Below are 12,118 nucleotides of genomic sequence, written 5' to 3'. Positions count from 1 at the left end.
GAAAATCTTAATGTGGGGCAACGTTTTAAAAAAAAAAATGGGCGCTAGTGTTGCAACTCAAGAGTATGGCACAATATTAATGTTGATCGATCGGAATTGGATTCAAGAGTAAGCCCCCAGGTTTCCTTCACTATGTCTGATATCTACATGAAGTTATAAATAACTTTTGGAGAAACCTCTTATGACTTAATTTAAACCACATATAGTTATCATCTTGGCTGACGATATACGAAAAATGGGCGAAATAGGCCCAGTAGGTAAGCTAAAAAGTGTATCATTCTCTTTGAACTAATTTAAACACTCTTTACAAATACGGCATTATAACAGCCGCGATGCATGTCCGTAACATTCCTAGACAACCTACAACATTACAGCTCTTCTGTGGTCAAGGAACATGAAGCTGATCCGGCAGAATTTAATTATTTATTTTGATTAATTTTCTGTTTTCGTTGGAATATTTGAACATAGAATTATGTAAAATTTTAGAATAGTTTGTAAATTTTGTTTTTTAGTTGATTTTTTTTGTTGTTTTCTTTTCTTTTCCCTTTTGAATTATTGTGCACGCACTACCCATTCCCAGACCATATGATAAATTCCATCCAAAGGTTGTCTGGAAGAAATCGCCGTGTGTGATAAGACCGCCCATTGTACTTTAATTACTATTAATTACAATGTAAATGTGTTTTATGTATGTGTGCAATAAAGTATAAATAAATAATTATGCTTCTGTAGACGAGTACTACTAGTAGTTTCATTTAAATCATATGAGTGATCTCCATCTATACTATACTAATATTATAAAGCTGAAGAGTTTGTTTGTTTGTTTGAACGCGCTAAGCTCCGGAACTACTGGTCCGATTTGAATAATTCTTTTTGTGTTGGATAGTACATTTATCGAGGAAGGTTATAGGCTATAAAACATCACGCTATGACCAATGGGAGCCAAGCAGAGCGGGTGAAACCGCGCGGAAGTAGCTAGTACTGTATAAAGCTATAAATAAAAAACAAAATAATAAATAAATACGCTATACTATTTCATATCCTCTTCGGTAAGTTTCACAACCTTCGGTTTGTCAATAATTTCGTCTATTTTATGTAGGTCCTTCAGAGAGACCTGGCCAGTGCCTCGTTCCTTAGGTATGGGCTGACTAGGGTCTGGCTTCCAGCCTAGGAAGTTGATTATCTGGTACGTAGCTGGCACGCCACGCACTTTCTTGTCTGGCATCTCCTGGCAAAATTATAGAAAATAAGTAAATAGGTAAATAAAACTGTTTTATAAAATAGAGAACCGCCTTCGGTCGCCTTTATCGCCTCAATTTTTTTTAAGCTTTTCTAAGTCCGAAAAATACTATGCTAATAAAAACCGCATTAAAATCGGTTCAACCAAAAGCGAAATAAACGGGTAATTGTTTAATTATTATGTTATCGGCTTACTCACGTAATGTTTTGACGAGGAACTCGACTAGTTTCAAGCCATGCTAGAGGCTCATATTCTTGAGTAAGCCGATCACATAATAATTAATTTAGTATGTCTCACGAAAGTTACAATAAAATCAGGGTAATTGTTTTTTGAAGTCGGTTAAAAATAAAGTTTAAGGGTTGGAGGGTCACGGACCGGCTTGTATGAAGTTACTAGAGATCTAATCCCCCATTCCTATATTTGCTTCAAGGTCCAAATATTCGACGGAATCCTTGAATAAAGCTAAATATTTTAATTTGATAATGTGTTACTTTATGGCATACCTTCCCATACATTTCATCATATATACTGGCCGCGGCGAATTGCACCTCTTTAGAGATCCTCAGAGGTCGGTTGTGCGCTGCGTTTGCCTCTCCGATGGCCCTCACGTCCCTCATGACCTCCCACATGCTAGGATACCACACTACAATGGAGTCCACATCCACAGTTTGCAATGTAAATCCACTCCTGAAATAAAAAAAACAATATTATATCAACATTATCAACAGCCTATAAGTGGCCACTGATAACCAAAGGCCTCTTCTCACACAGAATCTGGAATTTTGTGTATGTATTAGAAAAATTCATAACTTAGTACAATGAAAACATGAGATTTAAAAACCCTTCCCGTATCGTTTGTTATGTTATCTAGAAGCCGTGCAATTGATATATGTATACCTTCCCGTTTGTTACACGTTGTATAGACTGATTCAGTACAGAAACAATCTGTTCATTGGACAAACCTATCCCATAAATAATACAAAAGCATACTAACGCAGACAACAGTCCGCCGATATCCCTAACCCTGGTGAAGGGCGAGACATGTGGCGACATGCCGCCCAGCCGCTCGCCCTCCGCGAGCTGCAGCGCCTGCCGCAGCTCTATCAGCGTGTCCCCGCCGAAGACACACGCCATGAACACCTGGAAATGATGGCATTCAAGATGAAACATGAATTACTAACATAATCGATGATTCAAGATGAAAGATGAATTTAAGTGTGAGAGAGCCATGCTTCGGCACGAATGGGCCGGCTCGACCGGTGTGATACCACGGCCTCACAGAAAACCGATGTGAAACAACGCTTGCGTTGTGTTTCGTTGTGTGAGTGAGGTTACCGGAGGCCCAATTCCCCCTTCCCAATCTTCCCCATCCCCGATTCCCGAACAACAACCCTTAAATTCCTAACTCCCAAAAAGCCGGCAACGCACTTGTAACGCCTCTGGTGCTTCAAGTGTCCATGGGCGGCGGCGATTGCTTACCATCAGGTAATACGTCTGCTCGATTACCGGCTTGTTTCATAAAAAAAAAAAAAAAAAAAAAAAACATAATCAGAAATGTGCTTGTTTTTTTTAAACGTTGCCCCACATTAGGATTTTCTCCTGTGTCGTTGGTGCGTTTACAAACATACAAGTTCACATGGCACATGACACCCAGACCCGAAACAATAATTTGTGGATCACACAAAGTGTTGCTCCGTGCGAGAATCGAACCCGCTACCCGTTGCCCAGCCACCGCACCAACCGTGCAGTCATGAAATGATGAATGATATTTATTTTTGCGAATAGGTTACAATGTAACTCTTTTACACGTCAATCTCTTAAATAACTAGATGAGGCCGGCATTTATTTAGAGTCAGAGTAGCCGATAGACTCTGAGAAGAAAATAATGCCGAAACAAACTCAGAGGTCTCTTTTAAAGTCTGGACAAAATCAATTAAAGATGTCTGAGAAACAAACGTTGATAACATCATGCGTTTTATTTAAAGGAATAAGTAGAGGTAGCGTATTATAAAAAAGAGAACTGTGCATCGTAGGTACCAAATAATTGCATATTAGTAGAGAGAAAGAAAAAAAATATTTCACACGCTAAATAACTAAGTGACTTTTTTATGGTATAAGCCGGTAAACGAGCAGACTGATCACCTGATGGTAAGCAATCGCCGTCGCCCATAGACACTTGAAACACCAGAGGAGTTGCCGGCCTTTTAGGGGTTAGGAATTTAATGGTTGTTGGAGAATCGGGGATCGGGAAGATTGGGAAAGGGGGTAATTGGGCCTCCGGTAACCGCACTCACACAACGCAAGATTTCAAAGTTTCACGTCGGTTTTCGGTGAGACCGTGGTATCACTCCGGTCGAGCCGGCCCATTCGTGCCGAAGCATGGCTCTCCCACACTTAAAAAGTACGTAAACTTTGACATTTTCATTTCAATTAAGTAGAGCTATCTGTCCTTTTATTATTCCCACGCGCCAGACACCATTTTGTAAATTACCACGCGCGCGTCACCCCCACTCCAAACCTTATCTTCGTCAAATTTTACGAATCTCAGTCAGTGCTTCACTCGTCGTCAGTACGGACGGTCAACCTTCATCATTGCTACCAAGTCTGTCGCGCAGTGAGGGTCATTCAATTCAAAGACAGCCAATAGAAAACTGTTGAAGGCAAATCCTCTGCTAACATCGGTCACCGGTGACCCCCGTGGCGTTTAAAGATATAAATACCGAAGTAAAATACAACACTTTGACATTATGTTTCAAAAATTCCACTCGACTTCGCGTGGAAGACGAGGTGGCCGCATCAGAAGAAGACTCTTACGGGAAGAAAACCGGGGCGATAGCTTGAAAGACACCCGTTTTTCGGGATTCCATTTAAGCGACGCGTGGAGAGATAGAAGGTGCCAAAAGTTTGAGCTGTCTATCGTGGATCCACCGCCTATACTAGCGCGCCACCGCAGCCGAGGACCAGGGGCCTTAGTCTGCTATTACAATTGTGTCAGAATGGTCGATCACTGAGTAGTGCGAGAGGGACGGAGCTATACAACCTACATAGCTCCGTCCCTCTCGCACTGCTCAGTGATCGACCATTCTGACACAATTGTAATAGCAGACTAAGGCCCCAGGTCGCTGTCTCTACTGCTACGAGGATGCGAAGATGTACTGCCTCCAGAACGACAGAGAACTGTGCTCCCATTTCTATGAACAGCAATAACAACTGACAAGACTGCAACCACGCTACGACTGTGTATAAGATATTTAATAAACGAATATTTCTAAAAAAAAACTCTTTCTTTCTTTCTTTATTTATTTATTTATTTAATGTGAAACCATATTATACAGAGGTGGTTCAGACTAAGTGACTGAATCGATTCCAATTTTATTTGAACTATAAAGTGTCCCAACAAGAACGCAAGATTTAAATTTCAAACAAAACAATAATTTGTGGACAATCGTGAAAGCTTTATAATATCGTAAAGTAGAGAGTATGAGGTTATCTATGGAACAATACATCGGGCATATGGCTGCCGCTGGTTTGCTGAAACATACGCGATCTCTCAATGAAATTTTCAATGACCGTTTTATAAATGCTGCGGTATTTCATTAATACAGCGTCCAATTTCCTTTTAAGGCTTGATCGTCGTCGGCTTATTCGCAGTAAACCCGACTTTAAGAAACCCCAAAGAAAAAAATAATGGTGATAAATCAATGATCTAGGCGACTTCTGGTCTCCAAAACGTGAAATAACACGACCGGGACATGTCTGATGCAGCAATTCAATTTTTTCTCTGTTGTATGACATGTGGAAACCATGCCTTTTCCATTTCTTCAATTCGAGGTACGAAAAGACTGGTTATCATTTTACAATACCGAACACCATGTGCTGTTTGCGCTTGACCTGGCTCCATTTTTAATCGTGTAATCTCTATTTTTACTAACCTCGTACCTTATACTAACAAAAAATAACACGGGTTCAAACGCAAACAATGATACTTCGAATGTGCCAAATTTAAATTTGCGTTCTTATACACCCGTTACCATTTTATGTTTTGACTGAAAATCCTTCAACTTAACGCATTCACTGCCCTGCAGATTTTTACAGTACCCGAACTAAATAAAATTACTAGAGTGACACGCACTATTGCGTTCAATGTTTACCATTCTCGTGTGCCGATACTCACATGTGCGTTCGTCCGAATCTCGACGGGCACCCGACGCGCCTGTGCGTTTGTTATACAATGTGATAGGGGTGAGACTTCTAACCCGTTGAGGCTGAGGCTAATCTAATTTATCGACAAAAAAAGATAATATGGGGTGTTGAACCCCCTCCCTCTAAAAATTATGGCTGTTACGGCGCGCTTGATACTTTATGTGATATCAAAGATGTATGCGCCGTAGAAACAAAAGAAAAACGACAAACGGTAGCTAATAACTCTGGCTAACTAATTCATTACCGTAAAACATAGCAACTTTACCATATTTTAGAACAAAACACGAAATATTTTTTAACCATAAGACGCATAGAAACCAAAACTATTTTTAGAATTGTAGTCTATCGGCTCACTTTACCGTAATCGACATTAAATACAAACACTTATTTTAGCGTAGTAAAGAAAAAACAACATGGGTAAAGATACCAAATTTTTGGCAACTTTACCTACGCGCCGTATTCATCGTGTATTGCATATTAAAGAGTTGTTGAGGTACAGAGGGCTTCATCTAGAACCTCTTCAATAATGAAACAATATGAGGAAATCTATAAAGATAACGGCTACACAGACATTAGGGAAAGTTGCCACGGGTTTCATCGTAATTTACATACAAATAATTTGTTACGCTCGGGGTTGTCAAAAAAGGAGGAACATTTTTATGACATGTATATTTAAAAAAAAATTAATAAACCTTAAACCTAAAGTAAAAAAACGCACAAATTTCTTACATAAATATTATTCCCTTTTAGCTAAATTAAGTTCTTCGGGTATTTATGTTTAAAATTGTAAAAAAGGCTACAAAATAATGTTTAATCTTCTTTTTAATTTTATGACTTCACTACTCCATAGCTAATTATAACATCACTTCCGTATAATTTTTATAGTGTCTAGCTCCGAGTTTTCTGCGGTTTTGTTTCATGGGAGCCATTTTGTGTAAAACAAAAGAATTATTAAATACATTATATCTTATCATCCAGGATATTCACTATTATGCTGTGAAATTTAGGTATTCGAAAATGGTTACATACACACAAACAAGAAAAAAACATTTATTGACCAACCCTAACTGTAGGTAAAGTTGCCACAAAGCAGGCCGTGGCAACTTTACCTAACCTGTGTCAACATTACCGAAGCGATTATTTATCAATAAATTAAAGAAAAAGCAATTGCTGACATTACAACAGAATCCCAACTATAATATACATACAAGATCAAAATTTCACTCACCTGTGACAAATAGTTAAGGCTCTGTAAGCACAATTTAGGAACAACTAACTTTTAGCTCATTTTCACGCATACATTGTGACGGCCATTACTGGCATAATAGCAGTTATACGTCTACGCAAAATATAGTAAATATTTCCTTTTAATGTCTAAGTACTTCTATTACAAAACAGAATTCTAGTGGGTAATTTTTAGATAAATGAGTTTATACTGAATACCTATAGTATGGTAAAGTTGCCAAGGGCCCGGTAAAGTTGCCATAGTTTACCGGTACTTTTTTCATATGTTTGATAATGTTTTGGTAAATCATTTCTGGATGCTATTTTTCAATATTTTCAATTGGGGGTTTAACACCCCATATAATTTTTTGTCGATAAAATTAGATGTAGTACTCAGCCTTAACGGGTTAGAAGTCTCACCCCTATCACATTGTATATACTTACAAAAATATAATGAAATATTATGCATTTGTAGTTCAATTGCGTACTGTTACACTGAAGTGGAATTTATAATCACAATTGATAAAAAATATGTGAAGAGATTGAAAAATTTATCCAATTTATCGAATACATACAAATCTCGCGAAATTGGGGCATAAGCGATCTCCGATTTCGAGATCTCAAGAAATTAGCACTTTTTACGTATTATTGCAAACAATCATTAGTATTTTAATAAATTAGTCTTCTTATAAAACAAGTAATCTTCAAAGACACGTTCATTGAGTTGCCGTTATCAGTAAACTAATGAGATTCTATTGTGAAATTTTAGAGTTCTTAGAAAAAGCAATTAAATTTTACCATGATCGAAATTTATTGAAAAAAAAATACCACGCACGCAGGCAATAACATAAGTTTTGAGTGAATACTTCTTATATCTCGAGGTGCATTAGCCATTTTTTTTTTATTTGCAATTATTAGCTACATTGTTTATTGAATAGCAACAATAAGATTACAATAGAATGTTGTCCAGAGTCCAGACACAATTTCTAAAGACAATTTTGTAAATTACCACGCGCGCGTCAGCCTAACGGCACCCACACTCCAAACCTTCTCTTGTCAAATTGTAGGTACTATCGAATCTCAGTCAGTGCTTCACTCGTCGTCAGTACGGACAGTCAGCCATCATCATTGCTACCAAGTCTGTCGCGCAGTGAGCGTCATTCTAACCGCAATATCGACCTCAAGACATTGTTTTTAATAATACCGAAATGAAAAGAAATCAAGATACCATGTTGGATAAATTGAAAACGGCTCTCGATGAGATTTCCGACTCAAACACATGTGAAATTCTTGGCAGCGGTCCTAAACAAGCTGATAGTCACCACAAGCGCTTCGGAAGAATCATACGCGGAAGGCACCAAGGTGATATATCAAAAACAACAAAATTTTCAAAACATGTAAACATCGCTTGGAAATGTGTGAATTATTATCGTGATGGGAAATGCCAGGCGGATACCTTGATGGTCAATACTTCTCCTGTACAGAAGACAGTATCAAAAGAAGATTCTGTTTGTGTGATCCAAGAGCTGTGGTCTGATTTCCTCAAAGGTTTGGCAACGTTTACAGTGACTGGAGATGTTGTGATAGCTGTGGGAATGCTCGCTATAGCCACAACTACTGTAGCTATTTTAGTAAGCCCATTGCATAATATGAAGACTTGTCCCATTTAGAACTTCTGTGATAATAATATGTGAAAACGTAAGTGAGTAAAACTTTTTAAGAATAAAGTATTTGAATTTAATATTTAAAATATAACGGTCTTTATAACCTCAAAAAAAGAAACGTCCAATAAAAATAGTGTAGATTTAACGTAACTTCAACTAAATTTGTTTTAAAAATTGTAATTTTTCATTCAATTTTAATTATTATTACTTTATTTTGACTTTTAGGTGCTCCTAACTATAAAAATAGGTTGTGCAAAAAGAGATATGACTAGACCGACAATATAATGTTTTATTTGCAGTGTAGCTAACTCTGGGTGAAATGATAAATAAATCTGTGCATGTAATATTGTATATAAATATTTCTATAAATAACATATTGTAAAAGTACAAATATTTTTTGTAATTTCATAAGTTTAGCAGCAGCTATGTGTAGTAGACTTTTTGTTAATAGAAAATGCAAATTTTTGTGATTTATTTTAGAAGTATGTATGTGTATAATAGTTTATTTGTAATTACTAATTACTGTACATAATTAAATAAGTTAATGTAAGATTATTTTATACCGCTGGATGTAGGTCGCTACCAACCGCTTCCAACCGGCCTATCTGGGAATCATTGGAAAAGATCTATATTCAGCAGTATACATCTAATGGCTGTTATGATGATGAAGATATAGCTTTAGTATAATATTTCAATAATTATATTATAACACCATAGTGATCATTTTGTTTTGGTAGGTACCGGTTTGGTAAAGATTTTGAAACACTTCTTGTTTTAGTTATATCCACAGAAATAGCAACAATAAGATTAAAAATCTTCAGACAAAGTATTAAAATTGTTTTATTAATATCAATATCTATGCCTAATATATATTAAAGAAGGGCCAAATTAAAAGTACCCTTAACGATGAGCATGCATGATGCAAAGTATTTTTGTACCTTCATATACCTTTCTATCCATATCTCTGAACATACTTAGTGACAGATATTAGTAAAGGATTTGCCTTTAACAGTTTTCTATAGGCAGTCATAAACAATATCGATTGCATTCCTTTGCATTGAATTTCATCTTTAAACACATTTAATGTTAGGGGGTTCATCGGTGACCTATATTAGCAAAAGATTTGCCTTCCACAGTTTTTTATTGGACTGCCAATCAGTCTTGAAATTGGTTTTTCAGAATTAATCAGTTCCTTTACTCACCCCATCAGGTTTTAAACACTTCATGACTCTATCGAAGCAGCCGGGCAGGTCGTTCACCCAATGCAGAACTAGAGATGACACGATCAGGTCTACACTGTTATCTGGAAACTGGAGAAATAGTAGAGATTAAAATCACTGTTCCCATATTTGTGTGTTTTTTATTCATGAGATCAAGAGCAGCACTCTCATTTATTAGTAAATCACCTAAATATTGACAAGAATGAATGCCTGTGGTATTGTGCCCACAGTCGTTATTGGGCAATAAGTTTAAATAAATTAATAAAAATTAAAATCACAAAATGGTAAGCAATACTTGCGAACACCTGTAAAGTCATAGGCGTGCTGCCTGCTGCATCACACTAATATTATATATGTAAAAGTTTGTTTGAAGGGATGTTTGGATGTTTATCCATTATTCACAATGAAACTATCAAACAGATTACAATGAGATTTGGTACTTATACAGACAGAGTATGAGCTGCGTTGGGCAGAGAATACTTTTCATCCCACGGAAACGAGGGTGATGCCACTGACAAAAGATAATAAATAAAAATAAAAAAATGGTAAGTGATCAGTGCTGCTTGAGGATACCAGTGGATTAGTCACAGGTTTGCTATTTATAAAAAAGGATATTATGCTTTTTCTCAAAAGCTTGATTGTAAGTCTTATGGCTGTCTTGTTTGCAAGTGGAGTTTGACTGTAGTTTCAATTGATTCCCGTGTTCATTTGGTAAATAAGTATTATTCAAATTAATAAAAAAATCTGTAACATGCGATTCATAATCGGTAAGAACTGGAAGTTAAACCTGATTTATAGGTTACATATAATTCCTAAATCCTATTCTAAAAACCTTTTCCTGTCTAATTACTACGTCATTATCTCACAATAAATAGCGCAAACAAACGCACATCAATATTCTCTTCATCCATAACTTTCTTTTCGAACTGAACTCCGTCACCAACAATAGCTTTGTCCAGATGTGTCTGCGAAGTGTCACACAGCGTCACCTTCTCAACGCTGTCCGGTAGTAGATGACGGGATACGTAGCCACGACTCGCTCCTGTAACATGTTTCATCGTGATCAGCCACACAATATCCACTGATGAGTGATGAATATTATCTTTATACATATAACTAGCGGACCCGACAGACGTTGTCCTGTCTACACGTCTTTAATTTGAAAATTTGTCAGATCCAACGTAAAACATTCCAAAATCAACAACTACTAATAAATTAAAAATTTATTAAAAAAGCTTTGTCCAGCGGACAAAAAGAAGTTCAGTGACATACACACTTACAGAAGAATTATATATATAAAGATTCTTCTGTAAGTGTGTATTATGTCACTGAACTTCTCTTAAACGACTGGACCGATTTTGATGAAATTTTAATATTTTTAAATTTTGACAGGACAATGTTTGTCGGGTCCACTAGTATCTCTATATGGTTCTGGTTTGTATAAAATGTTAATTTGGTTTATAAGATTCTATCCGAAATATTTGAAAAATATTATGGATCGAAATCGAAGTCAACGTTAAAATTATTTATTTTAAATAGATAGGAAGGTATTTTGTAATGTCAAAGCAAATATAATAATATTTAAATGTCTGTCTGTCGTTCATTTCGTTCGTTCACTAGAGGACTGACTCCTCTAATGAAGCTATTTGTTCGTTCCAAAGTATAGATTCCTATGGAGAAGAACAAGCAAGAAACTCCATAGGCTACTTTTTTTCAATCAGTTTTACAATACAATTATTATAATAGTGTATTTTCTGTACATAAAGAGTACAGTAGAGATATTTCATTAAGGAAATACCAATCTCATTTGTTACCTACATCTTAAAATTATTATTTCATGACAGACAATGCAAGAAAAATACTGATTATCATTGCTAAAATACAATTAAAAGGTTCACATACACTATTAAACCACTAACCAAGTTCCACGGCATTCTTAAAAACTCGTTTAATATCCAAAATACGATCGGCAGTCCTCCAACCTATCTCTTCTTTAATATATTCCGCTAAGTGATAATCCTCTCTTCTGGCTGATCTTTCCCTTTGCAAAGCCTTCGCTTTCCTGTCAAATATATTCATAGCACGATACACAGAAGATGCAGTCTTCTGTTTAGCAGTTTTTGTAGAACTGTTCCTAATCAAAACCTGCGCATTATTACGTAAATTTTTGGACTCATTTCTCGTTATACAGAGCCTGGATAGGCATTTAAGGAGGTGCGTTTGTGACATTTTTAGTAAATTGATATGCTATTAGTTGCTTTTTTATTTTCTTAGCATTATTTTCTTTACTTCGTGAATTCTAATAAGATTTTGACTATTTGAGGTTATGTTTTCGTATCTTCCTTTGCTTGACACATGACATTAGAATTTTTGACGTTTTTTGAAAATTATTCGTTCTGAATTATTTTCTATTTCGCTGCGCTGATAGCCAAAAATGATCATGACAGAGTCAGGTCTAAGGTCCGAGGTCTGACCTTTTCCTTTTTACATAATCATTGAAACTCATTAGTCATTTACCAACCAACTACCAACCCAACAAAGTCACAGCGCAATCATTGCGGCTTCTA

General features: G+C 36.3%; 1 protein-coding gene and 1 long non-coding RNA gene across 2 annotated transcripts in view; both read right to left on the bottom strand.

Moving 5' to 3' along the window:
* Positions 1-12,118, bottom strand: part of LOC126912031 (uncharacterized) — a 129,663-nt gene that overhangs the window by 52,186 nt on the left and 65,359 nt on the right. The gene's annotated exons all lie outside the window — the stretch shown is intronic.
* Positions 1,011-11,921, bottom strand: LOC118280430 (arginine-hydroxylase NDUFAF5, mitochondrial). Its single transcript, XM_035600457.2, has 6 exons — positions 11,471-11,921; positions 10,442-10,593; positions 9,534-9,641; positions 2,235-2,380; positions 1,744-1,927; positions 1,011-1,228 (listed from the first exon to the last, which is right to left on the bottom strand). Exons 1-6 carry the CDS (start codon positions 11,778-11,780, stop codon positions 1,031-1,033), a joined length of 1,098 nt encoding a protein of 365 aa, XP_035456350.2. The 5' UTR covers positions 11,781-11,921; the 3' UTR covers positions 1,011-1,030.

This window comes from Spodoptera frugiperda, chromosome 21, assembly GCF_023101765.2.
Source record: "Spodoptera frugiperda isolate SF20-4 chromosome 21, AGI-APGP_CSIRO_Sfru_2.0, whole genome shotgun sequence".
NCBI classification, from domain to species: Eukaryota; Metazoa; Arthropoda; class Insecta; order Lepidoptera; family Noctuidae; genus Spodoptera; species Spodoptera frugiperda.
This window is presented reverse-complemented; position numbering and strand designations above follow the sequence as displayed.

What these genes read in the sequence shown, in the direction of transcription:
- LOC118280430 (XM_035600457.2), bottom strand. Translation starts at nt 11,780, where the DNA reads ATGTCACAAACGCACCTCCTTAAATGCCTATCCAGGCTCTGTATAACG. An exon ending in TGGATGAAGAGAATATTGAT is followed by an intron (nt 9,642 to 10,441) that starts GTGCGTTTGTTT and finishes CTATTTCTCCAG; the next exon opens with TTTCCAGATAACAGTGTAGA. An exon ending in AGTGTTTAAAACCTGATGGG is followed by an intron (nt 2,381 to 9,533) that starts GTGAGTAAAGGA and finishes CATCATTTCCAG; the next exon opens with GTGTTCATGGCGTGTGTCTT.